At 41.1% G+C, this 21,133-nt stretch overlaps 1 protein-coding gene across 2 annotated transcripts in view; it reads right to left on the reverse strand.

The window, feature by feature from the left end:
- KIF5C (kinesin family member 5C) overlaps positions 1-21,133 on the reverse strand; it is a 147,629-nt gene that overhangs the window by 63,434 nt on the left and 63,062 nt on the right. For both annotated transcript variants that reach the window (XM_004674667.2, XM_012727097.1), the window contains exons 5-10: positions 17,543-17,591; positions 17,152-17,207; positions 16,178-16,265; positions 12,123-12,247; positions 9,566-9,670; positions 9,058-9,206 (exon numbers count right to left, since the gene is read on the reverse strand). In XM_004674667.2, the coding sequence (XP_004674724.1) occupies positions 9,058-9,206; positions 9,566-9,670; positions 12,123-12,247; positions 16,178-16,265; positions 17,152-17,207; positions 17,543-17,591 (572 nt within the window). The remainder of the gene's footprint in view (positions 1-9,057; positions 9,207-9,565; positions 9,671-12,122; positions 12,248-16,177; positions 16,266-17,151; positions 17,208-17,542; positions 17,592-21,133) is intronic.

The raw sequence follows: 21,133 nt of genomic DNA on the forward strand, positions 1-21,133 counted from the left end.
AAAAAGATGTGGTACTTATACACAACAGAATATTATTCAGCAATCAAAAAAAAATGCCTGCTATTTTCAGCAGAGAAGATCATGCTTAGTGAAATAAGCCAGAAAGAAAAGGAAAAATACCAGATGGTTTCACTTATAGCAGGAGTATAAAGGACCAGGGGAGAAAATAATAATAATAATGAACAATAATATATCAGAGATATTTTATGGAGGTGGAATGGAGAATGGGATCAAAAATGGTAGGGGGAGGGAAGTGCACTGGACTATGGTGATGGCACACGAGTGATGGGAGGCGCACTGGGGTTACAAGTGAGATGGAAAAAGTCACAAAATGATGTAAAAATAAACCATTATATTGTGAAAGAAAAAAAGAAGGGTGTCCACCTTAACGGCTGTTAATGATGTTAACAGCCGTTAACATCATTCTTTAGCCCAGAGATGTAGCTGACCCAAAGGAGCCCCAAAAATCTAACCCCCTGACCTCACTCTCTTTTCTCCTTCTGATCACTTATTCATGGTCCTTCCCTACCAATCAAACCTAACCAGAAGCTGGAGGCAATGGGACCCACTGGGGTCTTCTAAGCTGGTTACTCATCAGGGCACAGAGCAGAGACAGCACAGAAAGGATCCAGAAGAGCAAGGGGAAGATCTGAGACCCAGGTCACATTTGGCACTGGGAACAATGGTGGAAACCATGTCTCATCGCATCACCCTAGATTTTATTCCATTGGAAAGCAGGCAAAGCAGCTTGCCTCTCCATCCACTAAAGGTGGAGAATATGAAGAAACCACTTAATGTTGATAGCGAAAGATGTTCGTTCTCTCCAACTTGTTCTACAGATTTAAAACAATATCAAAACCCCAAAGTTTGCAAGCAGGTATAGAAATTAACAAGCTCATTCTAAAATGTATAAAAGAAATAAAAAGGGCCAAGAATAAAAAAGACAGTTTTAAATAACAAAGATAGAAGATAATCTTATACCCCTGAAACAGACACTTATTTAACCAGTTATCTCAACTATAAAAAAAGAATCAACACTAAATATAGCATCACAGTAATTAAAGCTATTTAGACAGTCCACAAATGTTGGAATAGAAGAGAATAAATTGTCCTGCAACACTTCATCATATAGCCATCTGATTTATGACTAAGGTGCCCTCAGAGTATAGTAGGAAAAAAGATCCTTTCAATACATGGTACCAAGGGGGTAACCATTATCTACTCCCCCAATACCTTATAAAATATTCTATTCCAAATGAGTTGCACATACAGATGTAAAAGGTGGGCCTCCCTGAGTATGCGAGGGGTTAAATTTCAGCATTAAGAAGCTGTCAGTAGCCACTGCAGCAAGAGTTCAATCCCAGCCAGGGAGCTGATATTCAGAACTCTCCTGTCTCCTCTTCTGTCAATCTGCCTATACTGTTCCCCACTCTATCTCTAGTGAGTCCTCTCACTGACCCTTGCCATCTCTTGCCAATACCTCTGCTCTAATATGCATAAATAAATAAGTCCTATTAAAAAAGATTACGACAACCAATGTCATAGTAACTTCTTTATGATAGCTCCCTAGTTAAAATGATCCAAATATTCATTACAAAACAATGGTTGATTAAGTGCCATATTTATACAACAGAACATTATATAACCATAAACAATAAAGTACTACTACATCTAACAAAGCAGATAAATTTCAAAGACACAATGTTCCATAAATGGAACCAAATATAACTACTCCTGTATGATTTTACTTCATGGCAATAATAATTTATATTGCTAAGTCAGGCTGATACCCTCGAGAGTTGGTTATTGATTGGCAGGATATAAAAAAAAGGTTTCTAAGATGCTAGGTAGTTATTTTTACATCTACACACACAGAGTTATACGTGTGTGTGTGTGTATACATACACATATACACAATTGTAAGAATTTGCTGTTGCACACTTAAAGGTAGGCACTTCACAACATGTAATATTCAAGAAAAATAAAGTGACACAGAAAGAAATCAAGTCAGAGACAAGTAGTAACTATATATATTTTAGATCATGAAATAAACTAGAGCTACTAAGATTGAATTTCTGAGCCACAGAGCTTTCTTTTCAATATATCAAAGATAATCCTAACTAGGATCCTTAAATTAACCATGCAAAGTGAAATAGTCTTCCAGTCCTTCATTTCCCTAAGAAAACTACAATAAAATGATATGGGCACCTTTGGTCCTTTACTTTTTACCATGAACTTTGTAAATTAACAGAATAAAGGAACCTAACGGCCAGACTGTGTGAGCCTGCCTCTGGCCGCATAGTGCTCACTGCCCTCCTTGGGAACGTTTAGTCTGTTGCTGTTGTGGAGCAGGTAACGGTCTGCTCTTTTTTTGCCTTGTCCACTTTAGAGCACACCCAAATGCTGTCCAACTTTCATACTCCTTATTTTGGTATTTTCCACATACTTTCTAGCTGCAACCAAGGAAATTACATTCTATCTGGACTCTGTTTAACACCAGGAATGGGCACAGGTCCTGAGCCTGAGCTGCCTGTGGACATGATTCAGGGCTTGTGTGTTCTGTGTAGGCATGTATGCACAGACATGTGCACTTACTGCTGCCCAGCCTTCTCTCCAAAACACGTCCTGGCAGCTTATTAGGAAGCAAAATCAACAGGACAGCAGAAGTTAAGAAATGCTCATTTAGGCAGGTTTTTAAATAGTGTCAATCTGAAATTGTATAGCAATAGTGCTATCATTCAGCCTTACAGTCATGGGCCATTATCTCTGATAGAGGAAACCAAATCAGCCATACGCAGGAGGCTTCCTCTAACTGTGAACTTACTGCTCATTTATTGACATGGCCCAATCTCATTCATCATGATAACAGTTGACTAATCCAGTGACCTGATCACTTACAAAGGAGATCAGATGTGTCTTGGGGTCTTGATTTCCAAAGACCTTCCAACTGGTTTTTCAGCAAGAACCCCGCAAGTGGTATATAGAAATAAATGCCTATCTCACAAATTAGATCTATAGCAATGAACAAAATCCTTATTAAAGGCAACTTAAGGTAAATTTAAGATTAATTAAGATTCTCCCTCTAACAGTAAGACCCACTTAACACAAATGAGCCAAATCTTGAGGGTACAATTATCAGAGTGTCTATTTTGTGGTTTTTGTTGTGGTTTGCTTCAGAGAGCCAAGCACCACTTAAATAATATATGATATAGGTTTGTCCCAGATGTTATATCTCTTCTCACCAAGGGGAGAAAACAAGGGCAAGCTTTTTAAAGACTTCAAAGCTAATGAATGTTAACCATCTTCGAGAAACAGACCAAGCACAGCAGAAAGAGCAGAAGTCACGATGTATCTCCCACTAGATGCCCAGACAGGGACAGTTATGTCAGGAGAGGATTTGATTAGATTCATTCCACTGAAGAAAAGAAGACAGTCTCTCCCTGCCCGCCAGCATTCCACTATTTCCTCCCCAGCACCTCTGGGTCCAGGTCACTGAATTTACAGTGCACACATTCAGAAATGCAGGCTTCTAAGACGCCCACCAGGCGTACCTCCACTGAGGCTGCAATTCTCTATAAGCAGCCTCATAATTTGACACTTTAATTAAATCAGTGTTGAAGAAGAAAAGTGCTCCAACCGCTCAATTCACTTCACTCCACATTCTAATAAACCTCAACCCCCTCCTATTTCCTCAGCAATTTCTTATATTCACACTTACTGGTCAGTCAGTCCTAAATGATACAGGCTGTATATCATTGGTGATTCTTCTCGTTACTTTGGACTCTCTGGATGAGACAGGAAGCTGTTTGTTCTTGGTATCATGTTTCCCCTAGTTTTCAGCATTCCCCCTATACTCCCCAGGAGTTCAGGATAGTCCTGTTCCATTGTCCCCCACCCCCTGATCTGTGGGGGACACTTTCCAAGATGCCTGGCAAATGGATAGTACCAAAACCTATAAATCCTACATCTTTTCCTACGCATTCCTACCTATGAAAATGTTTATAAAAGACACAGACAACAATAATAACAGAACAATTATAACACACCGTGCTAAAAGTTACTGAAAGTGGTTTCTTTCTCTCTCAAAATATCTGATTGGACATAATATTTTCAGACCACAGTTGATCACAGGAAACTGAAATCACAAAAAGTGACACCATGGAGAAAGGGAGGAGGGCTGCTGTCCCAGCCTTTGAACGAAGAGCCAAGCCAGTCCCACACCTTCTGTGCTGTGTGCTCTGTACTGCAGATGCTGTGAGAATAAGGGAGAGACCCAGGGCCTCCCACCATGGGCTAGCATACACAGCCCAACAAGGTCCTGCTCAACAGGGTCTAAGGGGAAACAGAACCGATGGGACTTGTCTATGGAGAATACACATATGGATGGAGAGTATACACACACGGACATATGTATATGTATGCACACTCTTTCATTTATTTATCTAGAGAAATTTGCTTATATGAACAGGGACTGGCAAGTGTGAAACCTTGAGCAGGACAGCAGGCTAAAAACTCAGCACGAACTAATGCTGCAATCTTGAGGTAGAATTTCTTCTCCAGGTGACCTCAGATTTTGCTCTTTTAAGGCCTTCAACTGATTGGATGAGGCCTACTCCTATTATGGAGATATGTCAATTAACTCAAAGTCAACTGATGGTAAATGTTAACCACAGTACATTTCTCCCCCCAAAAGCAAAAATTAACTCTCTTGGTATTCTAGTCACAGGCCTTCCTACAGGGATGATTTGTGTCTTTCTCCTCAGAAGGTGAGAAGACTCCTCAGAAGAGTAGGCAAGCATCTCCCTTGGCTAAAACATTCACTTGTACCTTGCAGGTAACTTGTTAAAATACTCCAGTGACATAAATTTGTAGACTCAGCACTCAGGCATTGCCTAATCCAGGTGCCACATGAACTGACCACTGGACGGTGTGTTTGTTTTTTTTTTTTCAAGTGCACATCAGGAAAAGACATACATTCCCTAAATTGACAATTTCCCTTCCACATTCAACATACAAATAAAGCCTCCGAATTATTTCTGATGGATCAACCCAAACCTTCGGTGGCAAAGGTGGGCTGATTCAGGCCTCTTCTGACCTGACTGGTCTGTGCTCAGTGCTCCCGTTTCCCCATTACCACCTCAGATCGAGGTCCATTAAACAGGCTTCCAAGATAGTTGGGTGATTTGAATTCACACTTCTAACACTTATAAAAACTCCTTTATGAAGAGTGCTATAGAATAATTAAAAACTAAAAAAGGTAAGTACTCAAAGCCAAGAGGGGAAAAAAGTAATGAATAAGCTCTAATTTTGAGGGCCTAGGCCTGAACAGCAGGAAGTGGTATCTGTTTGCCCAGAGTTCAGCTTTTTGTCTCTGCTGTCTGAAGGAGTTACCTCCTCACTAAATTCAAAGACCTTTGAGAACACTACAGATGGCTTTGGCTTTTTTGCTAGCACAATGCTGGGCATTCAGGGGACTGAGGAAAACAGGCCTGACTTAAAAGTAAAGCCCAAATTCACTGAAACCAAAAAACAGACATGGGGATGTTTCTCCTTTAAATTCTAGTACCTCATCCAGAATCCTGATGCATGCTGACTTGGGAGGCTGCCCTCAGGCACCTGCAGACTATCAAGTTTCTACTGCTTCAAAGAACATATTATTATTTTATTCAGCACATCGATCCAGTATAGCCTAGCAACAAACACAGACTTCCTTCATGTCTGTGAAAGAATCACGTAGGAATAACTGAGAAACCTCACGCTGCCCTGAGGTCCAGCCACCTCTGCAACAAGAATATAATGAACACTCATTACACTGAATTTGGGATGTGCCTGGCAGTCTTTTCTGAGTTCAAAGTGCTTAATCTCATTAGCTATCAGATACCATGTCTAATCCGATGTTCAGACTTGTGTCTGCTGTGTAATTGGGTTCAATGCGTATATTTAACAATAAAGTAGGTAGTGGCCCTGTAGAGAGGTTAAATGTCCTTGAAGAATCCATTAACTAACTAAGGGACAAAGGGAAGGGGACAAAACCTCACATATTCCTAATTATTGACTGGAAAACAAACCTGTTCTAACCAAGCAAACTTCTGTACATAACGGTGTCACAGTTGAGCAGCTGTTCTAATGCGCCAAAGAAGCCTACATATGAAGCTTTAGATACATCTGTTTGTTTACTTGAGAAGCAGTTATTTGTTGGCCACCGAATGCTCATGGGTTGTATTGGGTGTTTGAGAGAACCCAGTCGTGAACCCAGTCCGCGAGCTCATGGAGCCCAGTAACCAGGTGACAGATAGACAGTAGACCAACCTAGTTCACTTGAAAATATAATTGACATATTTTATTTCATGGAATCCCAAATTATCAGCTGTATTTCTTTACTGTTCATTCTAGAAACTTAATTCTAACTCTACTTCACTGGGCCCTGTCCTTTATACTATACTCCTGTTTCTTAAATTACATTATATTCAGTCCAGTGCCACCCATTTATGTGACTTTCTCATGCTTCTAGATGTCTGATTGTTGAACACTGTTAAAGCAGAAGGGGAGCTTAGAATTACTGACCACCTATTACATGCCAGCCCTCATCTGAAGTAAAAACAGAAGCACTCATTTACCCCCATAATTCTTGGACCTATAGTAATACAGCATTACTATAACTCTTCCTTCATGTGAGGATGCTGAGGGTCAGAGAGAGAGAGGTAAATGAGAGAATGGGTCACTAGCAGAACTTTTACCTAAAAACTGGAGTTACTGATTACAGAGCTCTGTGTTTCTGAACAAGCAGCCACATGTTAAGATGCCAAAAGTCAAATACAATCTCTCCATCCCATAGCAGCCCACAGGCTTAGTAACTTACTGGTTTCTGGAGTCTCAGATATGGTAGCTAATGGTTTTAAGCTTAAGCCTCAATTTCATCCTCTTTACAAAGAGGAAATAATGTCTAGCTGGTAGACTTGCTATGAAGATTTTGCCACATGCTAGGCACTTAAAGTTCTAGTGGTAATGACACTGCAACTGATGGCCTCGCTAAGATCAGAAATAAATAACCGTTTGGTCTTACACCTAAAACTCTCCGTATATACAGCTATAAATACCCACTGAAGTGGCAATCTTGACACGGAAAACCCAATGCCCAATGATGACTCTGGCTGCAAACGTTCAGATTATTTTTGCTTTGCAGGTAAGAATATTTGTTTAAGAAATATTTCCTTTATAAATGCATTTAGTGTTAGTTTACACTAACCTGCCTTCAGAGGAAATTGTTAAAGCTGAAATTTTAAAAAAATATTTATTTATTTATTTATGCATATAGAACTGGGGTACAGGCCAGAGGGGTAGGAGGGGTGAGAGGCTTCACCAGAGACAGAATGGGAGCAGAACAGGCAGATCAACAAAGTACACTGCTGAGGGGAGCAGCAGAGAGACAGAAGAGGTCTGCTGTGCCATGTGGGTCACCTCTGGGGCTGGGGATCAAACTCACACTGAAGCAGCTATAACTAGCTTGCAGTGCTGCACTTTAACCCACTGCACCACCAGAGAGGACTAAAGCCAAAATTTAAGAACGCAAGGGTGACCATAATGGGGAGCCAGGGCCAGGAGGATGATCACTATGGACCTCTGTGTTTCCCATAAGCAGAGACTTGATAAGCCCATGACCCTGAGACAAATGGGTGTATACAGTGTCACCCACTGTCCTAAGCATGTGGCTAATCAGGGAAGTGATTTGAGAGGAAGTAATGAACTAGAATTCAGTTTAAAAGATATATTAGTCCTACAGCATTTCAACATAGTATTATTTACTTATACATCCCACAGCTGCCATGACTGTGTAATTCTATGTTCTCTTGGGGACTCAGGAAATGACTGGGATTTAATACAATTTAAACAAGCCATAACAATTTTTGATACAGAATGCCCACACCCATCTGTCCTTTCTCTCAGCACCTAAACTATTTGTCAGGCATAACCACACAGCACAATCCAGGGAAGAAAGCAGAAACACCATTCTGTGCATCTGTTTAGAAACAAAGCAGCCAAAACCCACAAAGAATGGGTAACTTATCTAAAGACCGCAAAGATTACTGGGAAGTGAAGGGAATAATAGCAGTAGAGTCTCTATCTCCCCCTCAGGTCCCGGTTCAGTCCATTGAGCTATGAGGATGTCCAGTGCACCCAAAGCCACATCTCCCCCTCAGGTCCCGGTTCAGTCCATTGAGCTATGAGGATGTCCAGTGCACCCAAAGCCACATCTCCCCCTCAGGTCCCGGTTCAGTCCATTGAGCTATGAGGATGTCCAGTGCACCCAAAGCCACATCAGCCTGACCACTCCAGAAGGGGCCCCTGAGGTGCTGCACTGTGGGTGTGGGGCTACACACTTAAGATTAAGGGGGTGCGATTGAAGGTTAGGCCTTGTGTGATGGGGAGGGTGGTGAGAAAGGAAGGCCTAAACTATCCTACATGTGAATGTTGTTTGAAGATTACAGAGTTGTCCCTGTTGCCTACATATTAATACTTTGGAAAACCTAGGAACTCTCATTTGGACTTTTTGAAAGTAAGATGGCTGCCCCCTTTCCTTTTCTCCAACCTGATTCTGTACCTTCCACCCAGGGGTTAATTTTAGGTTTTCTCACCAATTCTGTTTTCCATTTATGCCACTATTTTACAGTCATCTGTTGCTGTGTTTACTACAACTCTACAATGGATCCAACTAGTTAACCATCTTGAGGTTTACACACTTGAATTCCAGTGAACCTAACTGGAACTAAGACTTGATTCCATGAGAAACAAAAGTTACACTCCATGGAATGACTATTACATCTGCATGTTTAAGTGGGAATTTTGTTTGTTTACAATCATATCTTTGATTCACACATTCCTGCCCATGACTGCAACACATAATTATTCCTTAGGCCTCAAAAAACAATGCTTCAGGTTCACAGATGCCCTGTAAACTGAAATTTAGTCACCTTGCCCCCTCATCACTCCGTTCCTTTCTGAGACTGGCTCCCCACCCCTGAGCAAGGCACAGCGCTTGGGAACGAGAGCCTCACCCACCTTTGCCCAAACATCAGCGTTGACTTAGTCTCGGCTTCATTGAAGACAGACGGAGAACAACATATAACAATGGTGGTTCTACAGTTCCCACCCAGAGAGTCCTGAAGAATCCGAGTCATCTTGCTGTCCCGGTATGGCACGTGTGTTTTCTATTTAAGAAAAGAAAGAGTGTTGCCTGTTACAGCCCATTTAGAGAAGCAGCAGATGCAAGCCAGTGCAGGACACATGGGGCTTAGACACGCGTGTGAAATAAAAACCTGCTGCCCAGCCGTTAGATCTTGCCAAAGTTCAGAATGTCCAATCTGAGGCCCGAGTCATAGGAAATTAGCATCACCATCCACACATTTTATTGGACTGGATCTCCCAGTGAGGAGTCCACGGTCAGCGTTCCCTCTGTCTCTGTCCAAACTACAGCAAAGAAATCTCAGGGGATGTGGCCCCGAGAGTATACATGGAGCCAAAAAAATGACTTCCCATATTATCACTTCATAGACACAAGATCACTTACTGTCCCTTCTGCCAAAGCAGAGATCACATTTCCAAGAGCAGACAAAGACTTATTGATATTTTTAGCTTCGTCGAGAACAGCTCCCTCGGCACCGGTTTTGCTGACCTACCAGAGGAGAGAGAAAACAGCGAGCTTCACAACAAAAGCACAGAGGAGAAAATTCCAATGTACAGGAAGAGAAAAGGGGAGTGGGTGGGTGTGGGTCTTCCTGAAATGCAAAAAGAAAGTAGAATCACATTGATAAAACCTTCCCTCATTCCCAAGTCTGGGTTTTCTTCTCCCTTGTTGTCATTTTCCTCTCAATTAGGTTTTAAGGGAATGACTGCCATGCCTCAAGTGGTGGCACTGCAGATGCATCCCAGGGGGACAGCCACCCAGGGAAACCAGGCTGCTAAAGTGCTGTCACAAGGGAGCCGTTGGGGCCCCAAGACAGACAGTCTGCACACCTGAGGGAAGCATTCTGAGAAAACGCAGTTGGAGCCCCAGTGAGCAGCTCCAACTTCAGGCAACGGACAAGAGGCAGCGGGGAGGGCTGTCAGACTCTGTTCCTTCCCTAGTGATTCCCAAAGCCAAGGAAAAGGAACAATTATCCAAAAGAGAAAAAGAAAACTAGGCGAAGCATAAAAAGTCAAGAATGTAGATTATGCAGGAAGTTGTCTTTCATCCTCTTCAGCCACAGGAAGAATGCACAGTTGCTCCTCGGCTGTGTTATTACTGGTAATTTCATATTTACAGCATTTGCACCAGGTAGCATTTACAGAGCAAAGAAGAAAGAGGAATTCAACATGATTCAGAGCTCTGCTGACTGGACAAATGATGCAGGTTGAACAGCTGCTCTCTGAAGAAAAAAGTAGGGAAACAACTTTAAACTACACAACGACTGATTTCAAATATAAATAAAGGAGAAACTCCCAGCAATAGAGATGAATGCACATCCTGGAGGATGTTTGTCAATAACATGAATGTTCATCTCTCTTGGCATTGTTATGGTCAGGGGCCTTTCCTACCATAGATAAATAGCCTAGCTGTAGTAGCCATCTACTCACATGGTGCTACTTAAAGTGGTTTCAAATTTGGGTGTCTTAACTTCATAAAATAGTCACGATGCATACTGTCACCTTTCTTTTACAGACGAGGGAAATTTGAGTTCAAGAGCTGTTGAATTGCCGGTCCCAGAGAAGTCGGAGACTGAAGTCCAGAGCTCTATTCTGTGAGCCCACACCGATCCAGTCTCATGGACACATTAAAGGCAAAGTTAATATATGAGTAGGAGGAACACTGAGCAGGGCCACAATGTGAAATGCCTCATAAATAGCCTAAGTAATAACCACCAGCGCTGTGCAGAGAGCTGCCCTCCACCTGAACAGGCAGCAGGGGACAGTTTTCTGTGCAGTTACGTCTCGGTACTAATCTCCAGGCTCTCAAGGGCAAGTGGCAAACTTAAGAAAGGCCAAGGGCCACTGGATTCTTTGCAGAACCCATGCAGGGGAGCAGCAAAATAAATCCTGGCTGCCAATAGTCAGTCTAGAAATGCTCTGGATTCCTGGTCTTTGGGTATCTAACTAAAGTTACAAACATGGACTAGTAAAATTTTAGATTCCCATCCAGTACTACTCAGGTGAGCTTCTGCTCATAGCCTTACCAATAGAGGGTACAGGAGGCCAGTCTCAGTGGTCATTACTTACACAGGCGTTGGGGGCCATAACTTGGCATACAGCAACTCAGTGGTAGGGTGCTGCCAGTGGGGATCAATGACACAGTCCGGGAGACTGATTGTGCTTCAGGGCTAGTTAACCCTGATGGAGACAACACGATGTCAGCAGTAAGGGTGGCCACATGGCATTATAAAAGTGGACTTGCTCTGTGACATCACCCAAGGAGGCAGTACCCAGCCAGGGTGTGGCAGCAGGCACCTCTAATGGCCGTGAGGCTGGGAGGGCAAGGACAGGGAGTAGATGCCAACACACTGCCTGGACAAAGCCAGAGGTGGGTCAGGACATGTGGCTAAAAACACTGACTATAGGCCTCACCTCAAAGACCAAAATAAGAGAGGTGAGCCACACTAGACACACCAGTCGATGCCTACTATAAAAGCAAATAGGAAATATAGAGAGAGACCAGCTCCAGATCTTCTATCAGCAAACAGCCTGCAGATTCCAACGGCAAAGCCCTGTTTGTGTCTGTACAACATGGGAGTCTGTACAACATGGGAATCTTTCCTTTTCTCACAAGTTCATGATGTCTCTCTACATTTGCCCAGCTACTTTCGCCATGCTCTGTTCACACTTATATTTACCTAATGTCATCATCATTGCCTGTTAGGTATAAATCAGCATTGACATTCAAAATACCTCCTGTGACGCAAATACGAAACTTCAGGACCAGAAAAGAAAGAGCTGGGAAACGAAGGTTAAATTTAATAACATCTTGGCACAACATCAGAAACTTTAAAAGCTCCTTAAAAGCAGGGAGTAGAAAGGCATAAAAATTATACCATTGCACACTGAAGCAAGTAACGGGGGAAAATTATAGATAATACAAATAAAGAACCAATTACCTTTTCGCTTCCAGCCAAATCAACTAGATAAAGCTTCCCACTGAGTTTTTTTTCAGTCTCTACATTCTCTTGTTTAATATTAATCAGGAAGATACTGTGACTTCTAGAGCTGTGCTCATTCATGTCTGAAAAGGAAAATAGTTTACTGCTCTGCAGAGAACACAAATTTAGGTAGCAAAACCCTTATGTAAAAAGCACAACAAATCATGTCTAATAGTTCCATTTTTTAAGTCAGTCCAGCCATTTTTAAAAATTGAGGCCACCGTTTCATCTTAAAAACTACCCTGATTCTAGAAGTGAAAGACTTAAATGTCTTTAAATACAAAGAAATTATTCTAAAAATTTAGTCACTGGTTTAAGATAAGAGATTCCCTAGCTCCGCCTATATCACCCAAGCCCCCAAATCCTACTGCAGCCTGACTTTCTCCTTCTGGAGCTCACAGCATGCTCTCCTGCCTCACTTAGTCCCCCATCTTTATCATCAAGATTAACAGCTGATGCATTTCTCACCTTCTTCACACATGCAAGTCTTTTGATTATCAGTACTACTGTTTTTTCTTAAGGAAAGACTTGCTCTATAACACATAGAAGGTGCATAGAAGATCTCAAAGACTGAATATGTTTTATTAGGATGGGGCACAGAAAATGAAAATATTTTTCAACATTAGTCTTTGTTAACCAAGTAGCAGAGTGGCTGTCCACTAGTTATCATTTCTTAAAACCGTTTTACCAGGTTATCTGAAGAGAAAAAGAAAATGAAGGAGGCCTGTGAAGCTAAGTAAAGGAAACCTGACTCAAAATGGAGTCCTGAAGCTATAAAGGGAAGACTCTCGAGCACCTACCCCTTGCAGCTCACAAGATGTCCCAGCCCAGCAACAACAAACTGCCTGCCACCTGCAGCCAATGAGAAATGGCCACAGCCTCAAACTCTCAATTAACTTTTGTTCAAAACAGCCCTGTCCAATTTCCTCCTAAAACCTAATAAAAGCCAACCTTCTCTGCTTCCTTGGGCAAGCCCATGTTTTGCCACAGCTGATTGCAATCCTTCTGCTATTTCCAAATAAACTCAATTTGATTAGTAAAAGACCTTGCTATTTCATTTCAAGGTTGAGAGGCCACACACAAAACTTAACTCAAAAAGGACTAATGATCTAACTGTAAAAGCTAAAACTACAAAACCTTAAGAGGAAAACATAGGAGAAAAACTTCATGACACTACAATTGGCAGTTATTTCTTGACTAGACACCAGAAGTACATGCACCGAATGAAAAACAGGTACACTAATTACAAACTTTCATGCATCAAATGACACTATCAACAAAGTGAAAAGGCAACCTACACAATGAGAGGGTGATGGTTATTTACAAGTCACAGATCTGAAAAGGTACTGAAATGATATTTTGAACTAACCAACTTAATAGCCCAACTTAAAATGGGCAAAGGACTTGAACAGACATCTCCCCAAAGAAGATATGAAATGGCCAATAAGATGATGAACATCACTCATTACTAAAGAAATGCAAATCAAAACCACAGTGAGATACCATTTGATGATCATTAAGATAACTATTGCAAAAATATAAAAAATAAAAAACTGCTGTGGGCCCTCTGGTGCTACAAGGGGTTAAGCCTCAGCACTATGAAGCCATCAGCAGCCACTGCAGCATGAGCTGGATCTCCGATGCCAGGGAGCTAATACACAGAGCCCAACAGACCTTTCTTGTCTTGCCTGCTGTTCCCTTCAGCAGTGTATTTTGGTCACTCGGCCTGTGCTATCCCCCACTGTCTCTGGTGAGTTCGCTCCCCCTCTACACCTCTGGCCTACTTCCAAGCTCTTGTATGCATAAAAATATAAAGTAAATCTTTAAAAAAAAGAACTGTTGTGGTGGATATGGAGAAAGCACAACTTTTCTACACATTATTGGTAGAACTCTAAAATGGGGTACTTGTTATATGAAACAGTATGGAATTTCCTCAAAAGATTAAAGGTAGAAATATTTCCTTCAAGGTACATATACACAAGAACTGGAAGAAATGGACAGATGATTTAACCTGTGTTCATAGCAGCATGATTAAGAACATCCATAAGGTGAAATCAACCCAAATGTCTATATAAGGATGAATAAACAAAATTCCACAAAACGCAATATCCTACCTTTCTTAAAAAGGAAGAAACTTTTGACCATGCTACAACAATGAATGAACTTTGAAGACGTTGTGTTAAATTAAAAGTCACAAAAGGATAAACTCAGTATTATTCTACTTGCATAAGTTGTTAGATTCTTAGAGTTAAAAAAAAAAAAAAAGAACTGTGGTTGCCAAGATTTAGGAAGTGGATAGGAAGTTATTGTCCAATGGGTATGGAATTAGAACTTCGGGATGATTTGAAAATATTTGTTAAGGTTGTACAATACTGTGAATGTATTCAATGACATTGAATTAATACTCTTAAAAAGGGTTAAAAAGATCAATTTTATATTATTTATATTATATATATTTTCTCACAATAATTTTTAAAAGTACCTTACCAAAGTAAGAAAAATAGCAATATTCTGAACCAAAAGTTCTTGGGGACTAAGACAGTTGTCAGGTATGCCATGAAGAATTTGTGACAATGAATAGCTTAAGAAACCAAGTGAATAACCTCTTTATAAAAAGATACATTTTAGGGCCCTCCCTGGTGGCTCAGTGGGTTAAAGCACAGCACTGAGAAGCTAAAGCCACTTCAGCATGAGTTCCATCTCTGCTCCAGGAGTGACCCAAGTGGCATGGCAGATCTCTCCTGACCCACCTGCTGCTCCCCTCAGTAGTGTACTTCATCAGTCAGCCTGTTCTGCACCCTGCTCTGTCTCTGGTGAATCCTCTCACCACCCCTGCACCTCTGGCCTGTACCCCAGTTCTGTATGTATAAGTAAATAAATCTTATTTTTTAAAAAAATGATATATTACTATCAGAGGATTCTTACATCCTTTCAATTATGTTTATTTTAAGCAAAAAGAATCAAGAGTTTAATACAAGCTTAATATCACCTATGAAATTTGCCGCATAAATGAATATCATCACACAAGGTTTTGGGAATAGAAAAAATGTTGAGTATCTATTCAACTTTCAGGTCTGAATCACTGAGTCACAGAACTTTGGGTGGAAGAGATTTAACAAATATGACTAATCAACCAGTGAATACTTGAATTTCCTCTACAGTATACAGGGAACTTACTTCCTCCCCAAGTAGCGGACTTTACATGGGGCAGCTACAAGAGTTAGAATGTTCTTCTCAAAGTAGGTCAAAATCTACCTCCTGACAGATTCAGTGACTCTCTGTGGCCTACCCATGCAAATTAACCCTCTTTCTCAGTGCTGATATTCTGAACATCTTAAGAAATATTGAATTGTCTACATGAACTTCCTGGTTCTCTCCTCCAACCTAGAAATCCTTAGCTCTTTCAAGTGAACACTTCCTTCATATGAACTCACTCTCATTTGTCTGTGTCTAAGACAAACCCTGGTGCTTCCCCAGAAGTGTGCACAGGCTGAGGAAGGAACTGCAAGGTAAACAAGCTGATCTGAAGGTGTTTTTTCTTTTATTGATACAGCATTAGAAAGTTTATAATAAAGCTCCCAGCACTGCTTCTTGAGTTCCCTCTTTGCAGAGGGCAGTAATATAACATGGTGTCTTTCCATGCGTAAGATTGGCTTATAAAACTTGCTGGTTGAATTTTTAGCCTGAGTAATAACATGATTAAAATAAACTTAGTAGGTTACTCCCCCGCCCCCTCCTTTGTTGGTTGGTTGTCTGTTTTCCCCAGTATTCAGGCTTAAGCTGATACCATTAGGCTAAATGTCTCACTCAACATTTCCAAGAATTTCTCTGACTATAGAAGACACTATTTCCCTTGATCTGCCTACATACACCTGTATTGCACAAGCCCCCGTTTTCCAAGTGCCTTCCTACGCATAATTCAGTTGGACCCTACAACTCACCCTTCTTGTTAATAAGCAGACACTTATCCTAAGTTATAGGACAAAAGGAAACAGCACCACCACCAAGCTTACTTGTTACAGCCACATGGCGGTTTGCTTTGCCTTCATCTATCACATCCATGACTTCCTCAGGGCTCGACACAAACCGCTCGGTGCACCCCTAGAAGACAATCAGTTGAGGTTCAATATTAAAAATTTGAAAAGCAAGAATTTTTTTAACTAATTAATTTATTTTTACATCATTATCATTTTGTGCATGTAGACTTCCCACCACCAATTCATTCGTGTGCCATCACCATAGTTCCAGGCATCCTTCCCACCCCATTTTTGATCCCATGTCCCTCTGAAAAGTAAGAATATTTTGAATGAGCTAAACACTGTACCATTTTTCTTCTAGAGTAAGATCAAGAAAAAAAGTTGTAATGTTGATCCAACAACTTTGCCTACATACTGCTTAAATTCTGTATTAAAAAGTCTGATCAAATCTGGAAGTAAACCATAAAGGAATTTTTAAGGACATATTTATATTCAACAGCAATGAACACAGAAAATAATAATTAAAATCATTACTTTCCATATTTATGTATTCATTACTTATTTATTTACTTACCACTCTAAAAACCAACTTCAATTAAGCACTCGAAGTTCTAAACATAATGCTATGGGGATGTTTCCCCTACAGAACTGCATTCAATACAATTCAGTGTGAATAACAAGTGTCTGCCCATTTCTGTAATTCTGACCTTATGTAATCAAGCATCTCTGGCACACTTACATAGGGAGATACAATTTAAGAAATTAAAGGTTTTTTTTTAATCAGATGAATATTAAATTTAAGAAGATAGGACTAAATACCTGTGAGTGCTTTGTGGGCATATTATTGCTAAGGGCAGTAATGCTTGGAACTAAGAGAGTTCAGAAAGGTAAATGGGTAGTTTACCTTTGTATTACCTAATATAACTAGGTAATATTCTGGGCATCTTATGTAATAATTTCAATGACAGTGGCTGGAGAGAAATACATCATACCATCAAGTATCCTCATACCTTTACATACGGGACTCTATTTTTATCTTCATGAACAGCCAAGTTTGTCTTAGATACTACAGAGTTGATAATGATGACATGCAAAGAAGAAGAGAAAAGAAAAGTTAAAGACCCTGTAATGGAGGAAAATAGAAATTGTTACAGGAGACAGGCAAATCTAATCTCTTAGATTAGATTTTTCAAAAACCCAGGTTTGAGTCTTGGCTGAGAATAAACAGATTAACTAAAAATGCAAGTCTGAGTCTTGGCTAAGAATAAGCTGACAGAATGAAAGCAGCAGAATATCTCTATTAAACTTCATTAATACCTTCAGCAGAAGTTCTACAAATCATGCAACTTCCCTGAACTTTTGTTAAACAATAAATTGAAGACCAGCATTCAGGTCACTCACCATCAAGTAGGTCCCTGATTTTGTCCAAGTAGATCTCAAAATAGGAAACCTGGTTAAAAACAAATCAAGTTTGAAACAGACACATCATGCTGTATTTCCAAAATGTCATTACTAGAACTTACAGAAGCTTTTGGCATGCACGGCTAAGAAGAATGAGAAGAGTCTGCCTGGAGCAGACTCCAGGCAGCATTCCTGGATTCTCCTGCTTTCTGCCTCATCCGCTTGCTCTGTGGGTCCCGACCTCCATCCCCACACATCGCAGCTGCCTATGGCTCCATTTAACTCTTATTTACAACACGTGTGCCTCAGGTGCTAAATTACCACTTAGAGGGGAAGTCTAGCTTTTCCCTTACAGGATCAGCAAACAAACTTCCAGATGTGACAACGGCGGCAACAAAAAACATCCTGTGCAAGTGTGCAAGTAATTGTAAAAAAACAGTCGAGCAGTCGGCTTCACCTTACACATGCCACTGACAGCCTCATGCGATGAGGGAAGAGCATGATGCAAGCGTGGGGAGAGGGTGAGGGTATAAATGCCTGGAACTCAGAGAACTCAGAAAGGTAAACAGAAGAGAACTGGTGCTGGCGAGTCTAAGAAGTCTTGGAGAGTCCAGGAAGGACCTGAACAAAGTATAATTTTGTAAAACACAATTTAGACTCTAAGAGAGAAAGGAAACCTTCCAGTAAATTATTCTCAACAGCCTCGGCCCCAGCACCATCTGTATCAGCATCTCTCAGAGCCTTTGTTTAAACTGTAAGCCCTGAACACTTGCACTGGTATGTTGAATCAGGTTCTCCAGGTGCAGGACCTACGAATTGACTTCTAAACTCCCCAGGTGACTTCTATGCTTGCTGACACCTGAGGCCAACTTTAGGTAGGTGCTCTTGGGGAGAGTAATTCACATGTAACTAAGACCCTAGGCCTCAGTTGTGACTTGATCGTGTGACAAGTTCACTCTAGGAATCTGCATTCTGTCCACACTTGCCTTCTCTCAGATCAACTTTTCTCTTCCTCTTTGTTCATAAGATTTTTAAAAATTTGAACAGACAAAAAAGTAAAATTAAAAAATTTTTCAAAAAAATTTTTGTCAATTTTCAAAAAAATTGTCAAGCTTGGGTGTGACTGTATGTGAAAACACATCCCTACATTGTAGCTGTGGCTGTTCTGCCTCTAGCTAGGGGCAGTGAAGACTCACCATCAAACCCAACAATAGTCCTAACTCAGCTCAATCCTGGCTCGTTATCTTTTATCTGGCTCAGCCTGGAACTTCCGAGTCTCAGACCTGGCTTCCAGCCCTGGAATCTGATTCCATCACTCCCACAACCCCTGCCTCCAAAGGCCTGTCAGACGCCCCCCAACACTCAGCCTCATCTACCACAGACACTATGACTGCCCTTCCAAAGACCCACTGCCCCGGAGTGACCAGGATCCTAAGGGTGTGTTTGGCCTCTCAGATGTTGCTAAACCAGACCTTCTGCAGCCAGTGCAGCCCTGGTTACAACTCATTCTGTTTATTTGTGAGTTTTCTTTAAGACTTTTCCGTTTTCCTTGAGATTTTAAACATAGATGACAACGAAAAGTATTTATACTTAAACAGTCATGCTCTAGGTGTTAGCAATTGTCATTATAATCCTATTCACATAGCATTCTGCTTGGTTGGAAGGGGCTTTGTTTTGTTACCGTTCTGCCATCGAATTCTTTATGAGGCCAGGTGGAAGAGAAATAAATAGGCATTGTCTGACATTAAGAAATAGCATGCTCAGAAATAATGTTTAAAGCCACCATGGGAATCAATTAAGGAACAGATTTGCCATATTGCCTTAATCAAGCTTCTTTTTCTTGATTAAACCTGCCATTATTCACCTTAAAATATACAAAGTAGTCACAGCGAACATGCCCAGTTGCAATTATTACTTATGAAATAAGTGAGCACAGACTGCAAATGCAAAGGAAGCCAGACTGTAGGAGTCAGCCCTGGAGGCTTGGGAGTTCTTCTCTCCTCCCCCTTCAGGCTGCTACATTTTTATCTTAACACGATTCTAATAAAGGACCCTATTTTGAGGGCAGTAATTGGTTTAACATCTTACTCCAGGATTATCCCATAAGAACCCACCAGTATTTTAAGGTATTTAAATGCAAACAGCCTTAAAGATGCACTAAGCTCCTAAATCTTGATTCCATCAAAGCAACAAGCTTCTGCATCCTCAGATATAAAGAAGCCTGGGCAAGGAGGCTTAGCCTCCTAAACTGAACAGAAGCTGGCTTTAGCCGACAAAGGGAATTGCGAGGAGAATGTCTTGCCAGTTGTAATTTATGATTGGACTAAGAGTTGTTGCCTTGTTTTTCATATTTAGGAAAGGAGAGTAGCAGAAATAAGGAAGAGTAGAAGTTTAATATAATGAAAAAGGTACTGTCTGTGGGACTGGTCAGATCAAGTGTCCAACCTCAGCTCTGCCAGTGACTGCGAGGGAACTCTGACCATCTGGTTATGGCTCTGAACTTTGGCATCTTCTCTCTAAAATGATACACATGAAGGAACACTAAGGTCCCAGCTTCAAAGGCCGATCTGCATCCCAGCTGACCCGCTCAGCTCTTAGTCTTACTATAGAACAGCCCCTTTGTCCTCACCCCGTGCCAACCCCTTCCCAAGCCCCAAATGCGGACCCAGCAAGCTCTGTGCACACTAGAGCCAGTGTGCACATTCTCTGGGCTGGGCCATTCAGCCCCTTTCCTGGGGAATTAATAATTAGAAACAAGGGGATGTGGAGCTGCCCTGGGGTTGTCTTCTCACCACCCTATCCTCCTATCCCTGCCCCTCCCCAAAAGAGAAAGATGGTCTGCAATAAGGAACAAAATGAGAGAGCAGAAACACAGGCTGTCGAGGGCATGAAGCTTCTTTGTGAGGGGTGATGAAAATGTTCTGTAATTGGATAGTGCTCATGGTAATACAATTTGGGGAATATATTTAAAAGCTTTCCATTGCATACTCTTGGTGAATTTTAGAGTCTGTAAATTACATCTCATTGTTTTAAATTAGAAAATAAAAGGGAAAGCAGGGCAAGACGTCCTGCACCTCCACAGCCCGCCCCATGCCTGCTATCAGATTCTGTATCTTACAGCAACTTCCTCTATTTGCCTAAACAAGTGGTTTTCAGTCACTAGCAAACAAAGGAGTTCCTAGGAAAGTACCCCTAATAGCAAAAGTGATGAATCAAGAGCTGCAGTTTAAAGAATAGAAATCTCTTTCAATTCAAATTTAAACCAGAACATAAGCTCTGGTTTTAAAAACAAAGATGAGGAGAATTCCTATCCCTGACTCTTGAATGTGCTCCTCAAAACTCTAGACTGTCAAACGCCAAAGGGCAATAATATGTCCAAAGTCAAATAAGTGGGTGATGTAATATACTGTACACCCACTTTTGTGGAATTACATTACACAGTAGTATATGTAAGCTGGTGATAAATCTATCGTTGTTCAACAGAGATTTTTCTCATTTAGCCACCTAAACCTTTTCCCTGGTCACCCACCTTTTGATAATATGGGGGCCTGTGTTTCATGAAACAGGCTATGGGAAATGCTGACCTAACCT

This window comes from Condylura cristata, unplaced genomic scaffold, assembly GCF_000260355.1.
Source record: "Condylura cristata isolate star-nosed mole 26May11 unplaced genomic scaffold, ConCri1.0 scaffold00002, whole genome shotgun sequence".
In the NCBI taxonomy this organism is placed as follows: domain Eukaryota; kingdom Metazoa; phylum Chordata; class Mammalia; order Eulipotyphla; family Talpidae; genus Condylura; species Condylura cristata.